At 33.0% G+C, this 19,447-nt stretch overlaps 1 protein-coding gene across 2 annotated transcripts in view; it reads left to right on the top strand.

Annotated features, from left to right (window-relative positions):
• Positions 1-16,166, top strand: part of LOC106464154 — a 41,908-nt gene extending 25,742 nt beyond the window's left edge. Inside the window, exons 4-5 of one of the 2 annotated variants that reach the window (XM_022391842.1) lie at positions 2,530-2,850; positions 15,807-16,166. In XM_022391842.1, the coding sequence (XP_022247550.1) occupies positions 2,530-2,850; positions 15,807-15,847 (362 nt within the window). In that variant the 3' untranslated portion in view covers positions 15,848-16,166. Of the gene's footprint in view, positions 1-2,529; positions 2,851-6,495; positions 7,128-15,806 lie in introns of those variants that run through there. The other variant, XM_013924275.2, reaches the window with a different exon arrangement.
• The last annotated feature ends 3,281 nt before the right edge of the window (positions 16,167-19,447 follow it).

Genomic DNA, 19,447 nt, shown 5'->3' with positions numbered 1-19,447 from the left:
ACACTGCTAAATTAGGGACGGCTAGCGCAGATAGCCCTCGTGTAGCTTTGCGCGAAATTCCAAAACAAACAAACAAATATATCTACTAGCTCCAACTGTTTTAAACTTTTTTCAATCAAGTAGATATAATCCAATATTTGACAGATACTTCCTTTTAGTAAAACTTTGCTCAACAGCAAGGGTGGATAAGCCCATTTTGTCTTATTAATCTTAAGATCAACAAACCGTCTTAAGTGTTGATAATCAAGTGGAAATCAGATAATGTAGTGAATATATTTGACTGTAGATGTCACTTGATAGCTTGGAAAGCACAGATTGCTACCTTTTAATCAGTAATCCTTTAATCAGTGATTGTCCTAACCCTCATTGATCATCTAGTTCTCCTCACATTGATCAGGTGGCCAATTGTCAGAGCAGTATTTTGCTTTTAACTCGAAACCGTCCTTAATTTACTTGTTGTTGAGAGCCAGACAAGTACTTTCTCCCTCATCTGATGTGTCGATATGACATGAGATAGCATCCTTGTCCACCTACTTGTCTATCTTAGCCTGAGACTCCTGATCAAACCAGTGTATTACAAGTTCGCCCTTAATGTATGGATACAGGTTATTAATGTGCTCCACGTGTTTTGTGCATCTTGTGTCCACTGTAACTTGTAAAATAGCCTCACTACTTTATATATATATATGTAAGCCAACTAGTATACCAGCCTTCTTGGTATGCTCCAGTATCGAGTGAAATGAGTCGTTGCAATGAATAAAGTTGAGATAGTATCATTGAAATTCTATTATACGCTATTCTTGGTATAATACCCTAAGGGACCAAATAAAGGATGTATAGAAATACAATAGATCTAAAACTATTGTCTTATGACAAATGTAATTTATTATAATCCTGCTGTGGCACACAAAAGCAACAGTTAGTATAACAAATGGCACATATAGATAGTGTTCCGATTGCTATTAATGTTTGTTGTATTCCAGCTGGCCAGCTGAGCTCTCTGTATTGAGCAAAACGCGTCGTTGGGGCAATGGATATGGCTGACACAGTGTGGTTGTAATTTTACTATACACTCATCCCATAGTGCTTAGAAATGCAATAAGTCTAATACTATTGTCTTATGAAAAATATAAATAACTATCATATTATTTTTGTCAGAGTTTTTGCTCACAATATTCTTGGTCGAGATCAAATAAATAAATGTTTTTATAAATTACAACTTTTTCAATATATTTTCAGGAAGATCATTTTAAGTACTTTGGCGAAAATATATCAGATATATCTTCTGTTCAATAAATAATAAATTCCTTTATTTATATACATTGTTTAATTTCTATAAACTTAACAATAATACTCAATAAACAAGGGCTTGAGTTACCGAAATATTTTGTCATCGCCTGTTACACTCACTGAACATAACTAAGTTTACCTAATGTTTTGTCATAGAAGAAGATATAATTCAAGACTGAAACATTTTCAGGAATGAAAACAAAATACAGGGCGAGCACAGCCCAATTGTTAGTGTGCCGAACAATGGCTCTGAGATTCCGTCGTTCGTGCCTCGTTACCGTCAAAATATAAACTCGTGCTCTACACTTTAGGATTATGGGTGCATTATAAGAGTGACAGTGAAATCCAACTATTCAGTCAGAGAAGAGTTGACGGTGAGTGGTGTTCGCTAGCTGCTTTCCCTCTAGTCTATCACATCAGAATTAAGGACGGCTGGCGAAGAAAGCTTTAAAAGTAGTTTTACTTGAAATTCAACAAACAATTTTCTTTAAATTAGTATATCCGTGCGTACGTCCCGTGGTGGGACAGATGTAAGTCTTCGGATTTATAACGCTACACTCAGGGGTTCGATTCTCCTCGGTGAACACAGCAGATAACCCAATGTGTCTTTGCTATAACAAAACACACACTCCATAACTCTAGTCATAGAGGAGGAAATTCATGTCAGAAACAGCACATGGATAATTAATTATATTGTGACGGGATAACAGTTCCTTAGCAAATATAAGCTTATACGTTAGGATATGCAGAAAAATTATCAAAATATCGATAAGTGCGTGATTTACAGGCGATGTTCCTCGGAGTTTGAAGAAATGAAAGTTTGAAAATGTCTTTAATTTTTTCTTTGCAAATTACACTAAATAACTGTTACAAAATGACAAAATATTTTTGAGCTAAAAATTGTTGAAATATACAATTATAATTATTATTTGTGCTTAAAAATTGAAACTTGATTGTTTGCGTATCGTGAGTGCCCGCCATGTGATTGTTTCTTGAAAGTGACACTTGAAAAATTATCTTCAATCCCGAAATGTTTGGCGTCCAGCTGAACCAAGCAGACAGAAAATAACTGACTATACAGAATATTTTCTCAAACAAATGTTTGGTAACCCTACTCTTTTAAAGTTGTTCAGAAAATATAGTTTACATGAACAATTTCAGCTATTTTTACTTTTAGGTTTTTTTTTCCATATTCTAGTCCGATTTAAAACTGTTACTATGCGACTTATATTTCTTTAGAAATCAAAAGGAAAATAAAGTTATGTGCGAAGCCTAAGAGTGTTGAAATGAAAAGAAAGCGACCAGTCATTTTGAAAGTTGATAAGATGGTCAAATTTCGTCAGGTGGACACCACGGGAAAAGAAACGCCATGTAACAATTCTACTGAAATGTTACTCTCTATTCCACCCAAGACAAATTTGGAAGACGCTGATAACCTTGAACTGGAGAAACTGTGTTGTTGGTCGACTTATAACATTAATCCAAATTACCAGTTTATAATGCAGATTCCAAGCTGGGACACAACAGATTCTCTGCCCCACTGTGCTGATATCCTAAGCAGTAAGTAATGACCAGCATATTATTCTGGTTTGTCTACCTAATACTAAGCGCCCCTCATGTATTGAACAGAAACTGCAAAAGTCAGATAGGATCGACGATAAGGTATATTTATTTATATTTATAAAATATTATTACGATTATTGTACATTTATGCTATAATATAGTTAAAGAAACATACAATTTCTAACTTTCACGAAAGAAAACCTTTAAGGAAAAAAATTAAAGTGCTCATTATTGTTTCACGTTAGTTGTTTAGATAATTAAATTATATTAGTATGTTAGTGCATGCGTGTTTAGTACTAAAATTTAGTTTTCACCTGGTCATAGTAAGCTACTATGTATATTACAGTCTACACACTGAAAAGTGAACAGAATTACTATGCTGTGGCTAAATCAAAACCTCGACGGCATTAAAATACTTTTCGCCAATGAAAGGATATAATTTTATTAATACAAACAAAAATTACATCTATATTAAGGTAATTAATTCAAACGCTTAGCAAGTAGTAAATCAATCATGTCAACTTGAACCATAAATTCATAATTAATAGTTATTTTTTGTCTTTCTTACAGTTCTCTCAGTTTCTATACGCCAGTTCTTATTTTTACTGCTTTTTTATTTGCTCAAGCAGAAATTATTCTTATTGTCAGTGAAAATGTCAAAACATGATCTCTTTCATATAAGAATTCCAAATAAATATAAAAAGTTAATTCAGAAAACTTAACTTTTGACTTGTAAATGGATTTCAAATAATTGTGAGCATTATATCATTAGTGCAAATATCAATTTTAAGAAAAGTACATTTGTTAACAGTTTATGAAGACAGAAATAAGTCAGGTTTCAAATCATCTAGTCCAAATTTTCTGTAGTTTCTGTCTGATGAGGGGTTAAGATAGAAGACAGCTGTTAAACTTCCCTGTGAAAGGTGTGTTATTCGTTATTCATGAAAAAAAATATATATAGATACATAATTTATGTAATTTAAAGAATAACGTGGGTGGGAAGTTTTTAAACTTCTTTAAACTATGCAAAAATTAATAGTGAAGGGTGGTGGGTGTATATAGTACTGTGCACTTCAAAGGAGAAGGTATTTGGGGAATGGATCTGTTATCCTCAGAACCCCATCTAAGACAGCAGTGTTTATGTGTTAAGGTTTTGTGTATAATTCTTTTCATTTGTTTATAGACACTTATAGTACCGATACTGCTTAGTAGGGATCTGTGAGCAATATCACCGAGTTTCAATACTTGTCCCCGATACCCAGGTTTTTAAAGAGTCACTAAATTTTGTGTCTCCTACTAGATAAGTCGATCGGTTTGTCTTATTTGATCAGGCCATTCAGCTCGAAGTGCCTTTTGTACTAAAGGTGTTTGGTGGTAGCATGTGTTATGTGTTAAGTTTAACCCATTTAGGTTTAACCTCGCAGTCACTGAGACGCCATCAGATTCTTTCACAACTCTACGTACCCATCTTCATTCTTAAGTAGTATAGACAGGTCACTTAACTGTTTTAATTACTCTGAGCATTCAGATACAAAATACTACAATCAACAGAATGTTTCGTGCGTGAAACACGAGTTTTTCCTTCTAGATGTATATTAAACAAGTAGTATTTATAATTCACTAGGTGCCTAGTATTATTATCTTAGCTGTCTTTCGTACAATCAAATACCTGTTTCGATCTCGTCAAAAACGAGTAAATTGTTTTCCAAATTGATGTCACGTGTTTTTATGAAAGCAGTTGTTATTTGACAGATAATCAGTAAAACGTCTTGTCAAACTAAGGCCAAATGGAATACGTAAATGAAACAGTGTAGCAGGTGCATCTTGTAACAAATACGTTAAATTATAGAAAATTAAAAACAAAAAAGCTGGCAACCTAAAAAGACGGTTAGAGGATTTATTCTGAAGTTGTACCTTTTATTTTTCACTTTTACTGTATTTATCGAACTTGCTGTGAGTTATATAATTTTATGAATTTCAGGATGCATTTACTAACTGGACCAATGTGTATCTGAATCCCGCTTATAAAAATAACGAATTATATTAATGAATATTACTTTTAAATTAAATGACCATGGGATTACTAAATAATACACGTAAGAACGCTGTACTGTTCTGATAAAAGTATTTGTTACTGTATGATTGATGGTGACTTTTGGGATGGTTATATTAGTTTGTAACAGACACCATGTAATATAGTTTAGTCTGTAACAGATACCATGTAATGTAATTTAGTTTGTAACAGACATCATGTAATATAGTTTAGTTGGTAATAGACACCATGTAATATAGTTTAGTTGGCAATAGACACCATGTAGTACAGTTTAGTCTGTAATAGACACGTAATATAGTGTAATTCGTAACAGACACCATATAATATAGTTTAGTTGGTAATAGACACCATGTAGTATAGTTTAGTCTGTAATAGACACGTAATATAGTGTAATTCGTAACAGACACCAAGTAATGTAGTTTAGTTGGTAATAGACACCATGTAATATAGTTTAGTTGGTAATAGACACCATGTAATATAGTCTCGTTGATAATAGACACCATGTAATATAGTCTCGTTGGTAATAGACACCATGTAATATAGTTTAGTTGGTAATAGACACCATGTAATATAGTCTCGTTGGTAATAGGCGCTATGTAGTATAGTTTAGACTGTAATAGACACGTGTAATATAGTTTAGTTGGTAATAGGCACTATGTAGTATAGTTTAGACTGTAATAGACACCATGTAGTATAGTTTAGTCTGTAATAGACACGTAACAGACACCATGTAATATAGTCTAGTTGGTAATAGGCACTATGTAGTATAGTTTAGACTGTAATAGACACCATGTAGTATAGTTTAGTCTGTAATAGACACGTAACAGACACCATGTAATATAGTCTAGTTGGTAACAGGCACTATGTAGTATAGTGTAGACTGTAATAGACACATGTAATATAGTGTAATTCGTAACAGACACCATGTAATATAGTAACATTTTATGCGTACATCATTTTGTTTATCATGGCGAGAATCCGAAAAAAATACATATTAAATAATTTAAGCGCCATTTTTGAATGAGGTATTTAGTTCTTGACATTAAAGGTTCAAAGTATGGGGTTAAGCATCTCTTAACTAGATAAAGTATATGTGATGTCAAGGAAATCTTCTGGTAAGAAAGGTAGTTTATAACAATGGTTTTATATTATGATACGTTGTACATTAGTTTAAAAGCTAGAAAATGTAAGAATTAAACTCGGAAAGATAAAATATACCTGTATGAAAATAAGTATAAGTTAATTTAAAAGTTGAAATCTAACAGTAGAAACAAAGTAATTTCCGAATGTGGACTTAATTGTGTAGTTTGATAGACAAGCAACATGGAAAAACAGTTCATGGTAGCTGCATCTGGAACCTAACGCACACACCGTAAAATCAAGAACTTGATCCTTGAATATTTTGGTCGAATCTTATGTTGAAGAAATTAATTTATCATGCTCATTTTACTTTCGGAGGTAGATAACAAGCATATTATTTTGGTACATACCTGTGTCGTTTTTCTTTTAGGGAGAGGGTCGGTTATAGTTAGCTGTTGTCAAGTGTTTCTGTTTAGTAGTGTCGTTAATTCAAAATATTTATTTTACAGATTAATTCAAATTTGGAAACCATTACTGATGTGACTCTGGTTGAAAACTCGGGACACAAACTGGTGTAACTGAATTCTTAAAATCGAGCGGCACAGAAAAGTGGCAAAACTTTGTTATTCTTTATCTCTGTAGTTTAGGTTAATCGTGCAAATTCAGAAAACAATTAAGTTTTGTAATATGTGGAGTACAGCAGGTGAAGAGTTTATGTATTTTAGGTGTTTGAGTATCGTTTTATGTTAAAATGCAATATGAAATGATTAGAAAGGTTCATGAATGAAAGTTTTCACCGAAATTTTATATCAATATCTTAATTTGTACTACACCAATATATATATGTATGATATTCTGTCAAAAATAACGTGTTTAGTTAATTATGTTGTGCAAGAATTGTCTTTGTAAATGTTTGATTAAAATCAATATAAAAAATTACTAAGCAGATAGACTTTATAATAATAATTAATTTTTAGTATACTTAAGCCAATATATATATATATATATATACATGTATGATATTCTGTCAAAAATAACGTGTTTAGCTAATTATGTTGTGCAAAAATTGTCTTTGTAAATGTTTGATTAAAATCAATATAAAAAATGACTAAGCAGATAGAGTTTATAATAATAATTAATTTTTAGTAAACTTAAGCCAATATATATAAATATATATATATATATATATATACATGTATGATATTCTGTACAAAAATAACATGTTTAGTTAATTATGTTGTGCAAGAATTGTCTTTGTAAATGTTTGATTAAAATCAGTATAGAAAATGACTAAGCAGATAGCGTTTATTATAATTTACGTTGGCATTATACTTAGTGTTCGTCTAAAGACCATTATATTGTGTTATTTGTGTGTGTGAACCATCTGCTATGTTTATACTTTCACAGGATACCAGAGGCACCGGGTATGTGGGGGTCCAGGTCCCACGGGAAAGTACATAATATGTAGGCCTAACAAACTTTTCACATGCCAATTATGCCCCCCCCCCAGGGTAAAAAAGTCGGCGCCTGTGTAGGTTACCATTATTTTGAGTGTATTTGTTGTTTGACATCTATATCTAAAAAGAGTAACTATAATTTTCATTAAAAAATCGGCGAGGATAAAAAAAAATTCTTATATTAGAATTGACACCTTACAAAGTTTGTTTATACAACTCCATTATGAGTTTGTACATGCACATAAACTGATATACCAATTTGTATTTTTTTTAGTGGCTATTGGTATATACACATTTAACTTGGTATTTTGTAAGAGTATTTGTAAGCTTATTTTATTTTGTAATTAATCAGTGCATTGTCATTAATCTATTGTTTCTCAAAGAAACGATTCAGCAAATGTTTTCTCTGCAGTTTATCATTTTCATCTGTTGATATTGGTTTGGTTTGTGTAACCAGTTAGTGGATAGGATCATGTTTGAGTTTCTGATAGAATGTTAATCTTTCTACACATTCTTCTCTAAGTTGTTGTTTTTTCTCTAATATTTGATACAAATTATTTGTAAACTAAGCGTTTAGCTTTGCTCAGTGCATTTTCCTTAGATACAAATTCGTACTCAGCAGTAACTCAGCCAGCTTATAATGCTAAAAAAAACAGGTTTTGGTACCCGTGATGGGCATAGCACAGATAGCCTATTGTGTAACTTTGTGCTTAACCACAAACAAACAAATAAGTAGAAGCTCGAAAATGTTTGTTCTTGCTTTTGTTCAAGTTTCCTCAGGTAGGACCTGTAAAACTAAATGTTAAACTACAGACTGAGTTTTGTAACTGCCTTTTGTAACACCTTCTTTGTCTATGTGCTTTGATGATCGCTGTCTATCCAAAGTACCACTGCTTTTGAACTGACACTAAATATAACAAAAGCTGGATTATCATACCAAAGAACAATGACTTGACATGACGATAAGACTTTAAACTTTACTCGTTCGACAGTCACCGAAGGGTCTTTCCACCAATACCTGCAAAGGCAGATAATTGGTTCATAAGAAATGTCAAAACTTGATCCTGATTGGTCAGGTATCTGAGACTAATTGTGAAACATTTCTGGAGATCTTCTGTTGACTAAAGAATGGTATTGAGACATGTCTGAAGATGCTGTACAGCCCGAGGGGGTAAGCATGAAAAATTAATATGTATTGTTAATAAGGCTATTATCCTAGGGTAATTATTAAATATACTTTAATTGGTCTATTTACTGGGGGAGTAATTAATGGACATAGATGATTAGTATAGGATAATTAATAATTAGTTATGGAATATGGATGCACCTAGTCATATTGGCAAATGTGACGTCATCCAGAATGTCTGTATTAGCCATCTACTTCATCCATCTGTCACTAACCCCGCCCCTAAGTAGGCTGGGTCTATGGCTTGACCACGCCTAGTAAGCGTGCTACCTGTCACTCAGAATTGCCCTAGTTTCTAGGATATGTTACTTGGCTCTGTAGTTAATTTGTGGTAATAATACTTGGAGACGGCTTGAATAGGTAATGAAGAAAAACTTTAATATATGTTTAACATAACAGCAAATGTACAACGTTTCGACAAGGTTCTGTCATCATCAGTTTTTCTTCCTTACCCATTCGAGCTGTCTCCAAGCGTTATTAGTCTCAAAGTGGGTTCCTCGTCATCGAATTTTAAATTGTGGTAAGTCTGAAGAATGGTAATAATACATGAATCCTTTTATTGTCTTCTCTAACAATTATTCCTTTTTTTTAGATGTTCTATCTCTACTTTTTCGTTTTTACATGGTTATACTTTTAGGTAACATAGTATAATAATAATAATAAGCAATTAACTTATATTATATATCAGTATTATGATAAGGCCATAAAACTGTGACGTAGCTGAGTCAGATAAAAAAGAACCGAAGTAAATGTTTTAGGCCTGATATTAAAATTACACAGGCGAATTTAAACTTAATAAAAGTTGTTTTGGCCGCATTGTGAATTCTATGATTCATAATTCTTGACCCGTTGACGCAAAATTGCATTCTGCACTTTGAGGCCATGGGGACATTATAAGAGTGACAGTCAAATCTCTCTATCGAAGAAGACTAGTTCAAGCGTTGGAGATGGGTGTTGTTGAGTGACTACCTTCCCTCTAGTTTAAGAGTTCCACATTAGGGATGGGTAGCGCAGATAACCCTTGTGTAAACTTGCGCGGACATTCGAAACAAACTAAGTAAACATAATATCAAAAATGACCAAACATTAAATCTTTTCTTCTAGAAGTTGACTTTGTGGTAAGGCTTTGAATTTTGGAGTTGGAAAGCTAGGTTCGAATTCATACGTTATCACAAAAAAATCTTATTTTAAGCTGTGGGTGTGTTATAAGAGTAACAATCAATCTCTTAGCGTGAAAGTGAGTTGAAAGGTGCTGCTGATTTGCTGACCTTCATCTGGTACGGCAACAGATAGCCTTAGTTGTTTTTCGGAAAATACAAATCTTCAATTTTCTTGTAGAAAGTGTGACGAAAAACTATTAACAAATAATGTGAACCTTAGCCTAAACATCTTCTGTACTTCACTTTAAACAATCTTATTATTGAATCTGGGTATTGTGGACTATTTTACAACCATGTTTCGTATTAAAACCGAAAAGAGAGCATAAATTTCTAATTGTTGTTTTAAATAATTACCGTAGCAATCCGAACACATTCTTTGTGTGTAATGAATATGAAACACAGGCAATAAACACCTTGTAAATTTAAATACGTAGCAATCCGAACATATTCTTTGTGTGTAATGAATATGAAACACAGGGAATAAATACCTTGTAAATTTTCACCTTTTTAAGACTTTTTTATGTTAGAAAATATGTGACAGAAAGCACATCTGTAATAAAAACGTTTCTTTGCGAAAATCACTGATTTGTATCTGCAACTTAGTAAAGGAGCTTTGTAAAAGTACTCTTCTAATATAATCAGACAGTTTTGGGATTTTCAACTTAACTGACACTTTATGGGCAGGTCAGAGTCCACAATGTTCAGGCATAGCCATCTCCATGTTAAGAGATCTGCTGTACGCAGGGAGTGCAGCCAGCAGCACTATCTGCCTACATGGCTAGTTTTAATCGAATAACGGGAATGACTATCACTGTTATAACGCCCCTCGGCTGCATATCGTGGCTTAAACCTTGGACTATCCAATCCATGGGATTGCTAACCACGGGAACACGCTTAGCCTCACGCAATTCATATCATATTCCTAGATAACATGTAAAACGTAGTAATGATAAATACCCACTGTAGAATTGACTTTTGTTGTCTGCCACGGTGCTACTAAGTATAGAACTCTCTGGTGGTTTGAGGGCTGAGCGAGGCTCAGTGGTTAGCGTGCCACGCCATGGTTATGCGGATATATCGTTCAAGGCCTGTTACAGAAAATAAAATGAAAATCTTACAATAATATAATTTTGGAAAACAAATATCCGTCCGTTGGGGTTGCACTTGGCTGAACCAATTTTTTCTCACCTGCTCAGCTTTACGTAGCTCAACGGTCATGCGATCAGTTAAAAACTGTTGTTCTTGAAGGAAAAAATATTGAAACTACTGTTTACAAGAAAGTTTGTAAACAACTTTTCCAACATATATTCGATAGTCCTTAGTTTCATACGTCTTATCTAAGCAACAAGACCAGTTAGTTATTGATCAAAATTCTAAAAGAGTTTCGTGGTAAACCGAATCGACACTTAGACAAGCCGCCATTGTGCGGGTAGTGGGGATTTATAAAATTCGCTCAAAATAATATATATGACCTCCATTTATTGATATTATATGGGTGACAAACCATCCACTGAATTTAGAATTTCTGTGGTTTCTGGGTTTGGTACACAGAATGTAAATACTATTTAACATGTCAAAACAGAAACCTTCTGGATGTTTGCAGAATTGAAGATGAACTACATAAGTCATGGTCTATACAAAGATGAATGAATGCTTAGTCCTTCACTGATATTCTTCTATGTAATGATCTACTTCCATATATGAGCAGAGGTCTGATTTTTCTCATATAACTTTCGATAGTATTCCTTTTTTTCGACTATGTACTGTGGAGGAAGCTTCTGAACACCGCTTGTGGCTTTTGTAGACCTAAATTTATGACATGTGAATTATCTGACATACAAATATAAAAATTAAGGCCAACAACGTACTTGTTGGTCTATCTAGGCCGTTCCATCCACTATACTAAACTTTAAAATAAAAGTAAAATACTCAATGTTAACCCTTATTATTCAAATATTTATCAAACTTTTTTTTAATCTCCCTTAAGTTAACTGCATCTACCATATCCGAAAGTAACTCATACCAAAGGCCAACCACCCTTTTATAAAAATAAAGCTGTTTTAGCTAAAGATGGTTCTTACCGTGCGAAAATGTATATTTTTGAAACCCTAATTTTACCATTTTCACCATTAAGTACCAAAAAAGATGATGCATCAATACCATCAATTCTTTTTACAATCTTAAAAACCTCACTCAGATCCCCCTCTATCTCTTCTTTCTTGAATATAAAACAATTCCTATTCTTGTATGACAGTCTTTCCACCCCAGGTATCATCCTAGTAGCCCTCTTCTGAACCCTTTCCAACAGTTCAATGTCCTTTGTAAGGTAAGGAGCTAAAGATTGAACACAGTACTCCAAAGAGGTGTTCTAATTAATGGCCTATACAATGACATTATAACCTATTTGGATTTGTATTCAAGATATCTCTAAGTACAACCTAAAATCGTATTTGCCCTACCACAAACAATAGTATATTTCTTGGATGGTTTAAGAAACTGATCAACCGAGCACCAGGATTTGTTTCTTTCATTTCACTGTTATATTCATAATTCAGATTGTAATATCCAACATGCACCACCTTTCATTTATTAAAATTAGAATCTATCTGCCATATATTCGCCCATGTCATCAAATAATTCTAAGCCCTTTTATAAAGTAGCAGCTTCCTCCACACAGCCAGCAACACCAAAAACTTTAGTATCATCAGCAAATTCAAATAATGTATTGACCATTTTTTCATCTATATTATTGGTGTAAGTTAAAAAGAGCAAAGGTTCTAACACTGAACCCTGAGGTATCCACTTGTGACATGAAACCAGCTTGATCGAACTCCATTTATAACAATCCTCTGTTGTCTTCCATCCAACCAGTTTTCTATCCAACGAATCAACCTCTATTCCCCCAACTTCTTTTTAACAAGCCTTTTCTGTAGAAATCTTATCAAATGCTTTCTGAAAATCTATATACATTAAATCCACACACGTACCCTCATCTTCATTAACAGTAACTTTTTCAAATAATGTCAAATGATTAGTAAGGCAAAAATCTCGCCTAGTGAAACCGTGTTGATCATCCAACAAAAGTGTGAACTTTATTAAATGACTTTTCAAAGCATCTTTTATCAGACTGTCTTAAACTCTTCCCATTACTGATGTAAGACTAATAACTTATAATTACTGGGAAAAAATTTTACCACCTTCCTTCAAAGAAGAGTCACATTAGCCAACTTCCAATCTTCTGGCACCTGTCCACTATTTAAGGACTTAGAAAAAATAGTAGCAAGTAACTCATATCAAATCATTAAAATAAATGTTATCTGGACCAGGAGATTTATCATTCTTTAAACTTCTCATTTTTTTTTTCAGAATTAATGTGACCATCTTGTTCAATTTTGTTTCAATCTAGCAACTGCTCAGGATGAGGAATGCTGATTAAATATTCATTAGTAAAAATTGAAGAAAAAATTGAAATTACCATTCCTGTATGTTCCTTCAAAGACTGTAATCCTATTATAATATTTTTCTTACCCTTATTCTATTTAAAGAAACCCTTACTATTATTTTTTGCATTTTCATCCAACCTTTTTTCATATACTCTTTTGATTTCCTAATTTCCCATTTGACTCACTTTCATAATCTTCTATAACTAACTCCAAGTCTCTCATGATTGCAGTCAGTTTAAACTACATATATTTATAATGTTTTTGTTTTTAATTTTACTCTTCATACCCTTTGTGAGCCAACCTGGTTTTTACTTGCGGTCACTCTTTTTTCTGTAAGAAATATGTCTATCTTGAATATTAAATAATTTATTTAGAAAAATGTTTGTACATTTGATCAGTATGCACAATAAATTCAGTTGCCCATTTCAAATGTCCTCGGTGGGACAGTGGTCAGTCTATGGGCTTATAACACTAAAATCCGGGGTTCGATTCTCCGCGGTGAACACACAGCAGATAGCCCAATGTGGCTTTGCTACAAAAATAAACAAGCAAAGAAAACCATTTTATATCAGATAAATTTTGTTTCATCCTATCAAAATTTGCTATTGTTTTTTTTTAGAATTTCAAAACAAAATCTCATTATTCCATATCTTTATACCTAGCAAAACATCAGGGCTAATTGCGCAATGATCACATGCACTCAGATGTTCCCTAATCTACAACCTCTCCACTTCTGTATATTAGAAGTCAACCATAAATCTAAACCAGCATTGTTCTGTTACGTATTAGAATTTCAAATGGTTTGAAACTGAGTTAACTGATAAATTTAAATTTGGATTTAGCAGTTAAGTAAAAGCCGATATATAGTCAGTGTATGGTATTTTCCAACAAGATTGATACACACAGTTTTCTTTTTTAACACAAATATGTTTTAATATACAGACAACAATACAATTTACAATAACAGTTATTACAAATAATTATTACACACAATGATTTATAAACAAAAGTTTCACAAACTTACAAGCAATATAAAGTCTTCTTTCTAGTCTGGAACTTTTTCGATTTCTTATCGATGGTTCACGATGAGCGAGTTAATTACGAGTTGATGTTAATTAATTAATTAATAAGTTAATTACGATTCACTCAACAGGAAGCTAACTCGCTAGACCTGTCCTCCTTATTCACCAGCCACACACGCCGAGTTTTTCTACTGGTGACGTTAGGTAAAAAAAAAAAAATTCATAAAAGTACTAATGTCCGATGTGAATCCACTGAAGTTGAATGATTTGTAATGTTCGAACTTTGTAAATGCTCCTGGTCAAATATCTGAAGTTTTCCGATTTTAAAATAAATATATAATAACAAATTCGTTACAGTTCCTAGTAGGTTCCTCAACCATTTGGTGAAGAAAACCACCCTGAACAGCTTCTAAAAACCTGTCTCTCAATCTGTGTAGGCCTGGCATGGCCAGGTGTTTAGGACGCTCGACACACAATCTGTGGGTTGCGGGTTCGAATCCCCGTCACACCAAACATACTCCCCCTTTCAGCCGTGGGGGCGTTACAATGTGACGGTCAGTCTCACTATTCGTTGGTAAAAGAGTAGCCCATAAGTTGGCGGTGGGTTGTGATGACTAGTTACCTTCCCTCTAGTCTTACACTGCTAGATTAGGGACGGCTAGCGCAGATAACCCTCGTGTAGCTTCGTGCGAAATTCATAACAAACAAACAATACCTCAATCTGTGAGCCTGAAATTAAAATCTCCTATAATTATAACCTCATTAAAAGTTTAGTTCTTTATTTCACTTTAGAGTTTCTCCTTAATTTAATCAGTTTCATCTGGGGTCTTGAAACAAATTCCTTCTAAAACCTTTCTTCTCTTAAAACCACCAAGAGAAACCCCAAACAGATTCTACTTCATTGCTATTAACTTTGATATCCTCAACTTGAACAGGAAGAAACTCACATTTTATGTATAAAGCCACTCCTCCCACCTCTTTATGGCAGTCTATCCCTATTAAACAACCTATAACCATGTATTTCAAAGAAATTCCTGTCATCTTGTTTACAGTTCCAAGGGAGGTTTATGTTATAGCTGTCATGGATCACTGTGTTCCTGGATTATTTTTGATGACAGCAAATGTATAAATGCGTCTAAGTATATTTATATGTTTCATCATAAAATTTTTAATTATTATATTTATCGTTTCTACCTTTACGAGAGGTCAAGCGTGGCCCATTTTATACCGTTCCCGTATTGTTAATCCGACGATTTATAATTCGCGAACCTTTATCTCAAAATCTCATTGCGTATTTTTGGGCCGTGGGTGCTTTATAAGAGTGACATCAAATCCTACTATTCTATGAGAATAGTTCATGTGTTGCCCGTGGATGCTGTTGGGTACCTGCAAAATTCAACAAACAAACAAATATCTAAGGTGAAAAAATCTGTTGAAAACTTCTTTATTTCGAAAATTATTTTAGCTTGAATGTTCGTGTAAACTCGATTGGTATTTGCTTTCAGCCAACTTTGATCTATATGTCTTTTAGGTTTTATTTGTAGATAAACAGTCTTTTTTTTCTGTTGTATTCGTGTGGAATTACAACGCTAGAAAACAGGTTTCGATACCCGTGGTGGGCAGAGCACAGATAGCCCATTGTATATCTTTGTGCTTAACTTCAAACAAACAAATAAATGTATTTGTGGCCAGTATTCCATACTGTAACGAAACTGGTTAACTTGAAACTAAAGAAACAGTCCATGTGAAGTCCATTTCTTTAACGTTTTGAGTACATAGTTCGAAAGTATATTATTGTAGTTTGGAAAAAAATATATGTATATACGTTTCGTTTAACATTTGATGCCAATGATTTTTATATTATTTCTGATGCACTTGAATTTGTTGAAAATAAATAAATTTTTGATGTGTTGATATCAAACTGTGTGCTTTTTGCGTCAGCTCAGTAATTTGATACATATGAACCTTCTGCTAGTCACTTTGTAAATCAGCTCTAACTGGATATAAATTATTACTGGTAAAGTTTCCGACTGAGATCATTTTCAGACTTAGGCACATATAAACGTACATCTACGATACACCGAAAACGCACAAACAATTTATCTTTCATCAATACAAAAGAAATGAACATGATTCACGTTACCTTTGTATTCAATCATAAATTGGAGTCTACATTCACATGGGATGTCATAAATGGTGATTTTGATCTTCATAGGGTCCATGGATGGTTTGGTGTGTACCAACTGCGATCGTATTGTGAGTTTTAAATACTATTCTGAATTGATTATGTTTGTATAACTTCTGAATGTTTTCAAGATACTTATTACATGGGGTAAGTATGAATGCATGAGTGTAATTTTTTTTCTGTTTATGGCTCGACATGGCCAGGTGGTTAGGGCGCTCGACTCGCAATCTGACGGTCGCGAGTTCGAATTCCAGTCCCACCTAATATGCTCGACCTTTCAGCCGTGAAGACGCTATAATGTGACGTTCAATCCCACTATTCGTTGGTAAAAGAGTAGCCCAGAGTTGGCGGTGGGTGGTGATGACTAGCTGCTTTTCCTCTAGTCTTTCACTACTAAATTAGGGACGGCAAGCGCAGATAGCCCTCGTGTAGCTTTGCGGAAAATTCAAAAACAAACAAACTTTTTGTTTATATTTGGCGTTAGTCGTATTTATTTTATTCTTTATTAGGTATTCAAGATATCCGTTGTTAAGGAAATTCGTTATGATGATTTTTTCTCGTTTCTCTTAGCATAACTTACTCGTTACATATAACTCATATGATAATCCACACAACCTTCGAAAAACGTACATCTTACATTTTGATGTCTTTAAAACTAAACCGATCGATTATTTTAATAGGATCGGATATACTTGACTGTATGTGAATGTGATAATCAGGTAATTAAAACACGATTTTTTAATTAAATTCCTTTCTTATCTCATAGTTGCTCTGAGACCAACAAAAACACATGCAAAGCGAACAATTACAAAAATTAAACACCTTCAATAAATAACATTCAACAACATTAAATCTATACTGAGAATATTTTACCATGGACAGCGTGAACAATCTAAAACAAAAAATGTTCTACAAAAATAAGGTTCACACTTGCTACTGGTAAACAAAAAGGTCTTTACATTGAACTTCACGGCACCAGAATATTAATCAATAAGATGGTAGGTATGAAGAACTACGAAAAAATAACATAATTTAAACATTATTACTTTTTAACTTAAGGGGGGAAGAGGTGGGTGAAAAACACATTATACGTCCATATATTACACGGATAAGGCTGGATATATTTCATTCTAAACATGACACAGCCTCACAAAGGAATGAATTATATCTACTGTGTTTTTCTGCTTACAAATAAAACATTTTTAAAGTAACTGAGGATCCTGATTATATATTTGTTTGTTTGTTTAGAATTAAGCACAAAGCTACACAATGAGCTATGAGCTATCTGTGCTCTTCCAACCACGCGTATCGAAACCCCTGTTTTTAGCGTTAGAAGTCCGTAGGTATACTGCTGTGTCACTGTGGGGTCGGGGGGGGGTATCTGACTTTATGTAAAATAATACTTTTTTGTTTGAATTAACGATAGTTTATCTCTCGAGGATAATAAGAAAAGTAACACAAATTTATAACTCTTATAAAATTCAGAATGAGTAAAGAAATAAGGCATGATTTGTATCCAATGGCATTCGGTATGATTTTCAGATTTTACGCTTTAACAAGTTTAATAAATCAACTTAGAAAGTTTAAAATTGAGTAGTTTACCAATGATTAATATAATATTAAGATATCAAAAGGAATGGAGACCCCAAGAAAACTCAGTATTAACTGATTTATCGTATTTTCTATATTGCAACTTCCGTATTTTTCGGAATATAAGACGCACCCTTATTTTAAAGACAAAGTTTTGGGGGGAAAAAGCTACAGTCGCATTTAAAAGTTTTTCATTGAACAGAAATTCAATTTGATACTTTAACAATTAGTATATATTGTTCTAAACACAAATGAGCTCAAAACATCAAAGTAAGAAGATACCGTAAATCAAAGAAAGGTTTACTGTTATTTAGTTTGGTTCAAACCTACAAAATCTTCATTGCTTTCACTGCAATTTATTTTTTTATTATTTAGGGAGCATTACAAACAGTTATATTTAAAAAAAAACTATTATTGTTACATATAATACATTCAATTGAACTAAACTATGCATGACTATTTAAATATATTTGCACATGGCTTGTGTATATCGTATATATACATATATATTATTCATACCTTCGGTGTATAGAACGCAAGCAGATTTTGACATCAAATTTTGTGGTAAAAAAGTACGTCTTATACACCGAAAAATACGGTATATATATTACCTCTATTTATACAACTATAAAAAAGTAAAGTGTTAGCAGATCAATTATGTTTAACTAAAATAATTAAAAACCCAAGATTTTTCATCAAACAGTTTAGATAAAATAAAGCAGAACAATACTGATGAAGTTATCGCCCAAAACTAATACATTCGAAATAATGCAATCCGTTGGACTTGGATCATTCTAGTTTCAAATGGTTATTTTTCTGCATAATACAAATATGTTTTATCTACGGCTAAAGGCGCAATTTATATTAATGAGTTAAAAAATACAAAAGCTAGAAGAATTTACTTTTAAAATGTGACAGTTCATAATTAAAATAGAGAAATTTATCTCGCTAGAACGTAGTTAAGAGCGCTTTAAAATATAAGAAATAATATTTATTGCAGTTCTTTCAAAACATAAAACACAAAAGTTAAGATGATTTGAAAAAAATACCTTTTGATTTAGCCTACTCTATTATCATACCCAATCAAATTCACAGTGTCTGTACTGTTAGAAAACTTTTTAAGATCATTAAGATTGGTTTTATCTATCAGTCAATGAACTTGTATGTACAACAATCACTTTATATATAAAATCTGTTTACGAGTATATACGTAAGAAACGCTCATCCATGTTTACTTCTGTGTTTGACACATGAATTCTGAATAGCATTTACTTACAGAGGCAACAAAGTATATTTAAGTGATAGGGTCTCGTATATTTACCTCCTACAACATTCTTATTCGTATATACACTGAGTGATCACAAGTAAATAGACACCTAATTTTTCGTCATTTAACTGATTTATGTTAACTAGTTTGT

Source organism: Limulus polyphemus, unplaced genomic scaffold (assembly GCF_000517525.1).
Source record: "Limulus polyphemus unplaced genomic scaffold, Limulus_polyphemus-2.1.2 Scaffold1572, whole genome shotgun sequence".
Taxonomy (NCBI): Eukaryota; Metazoa; Arthropoda; class Merostomata; order Xiphosura; family Limulidae; genus Limulus; species Limulus polyphemus.
The sequence above is the reverse complement of the archived record's forward strand: the minus strand, read 5'-3'. Positions and strand labels throughout refer to the sequence as shown.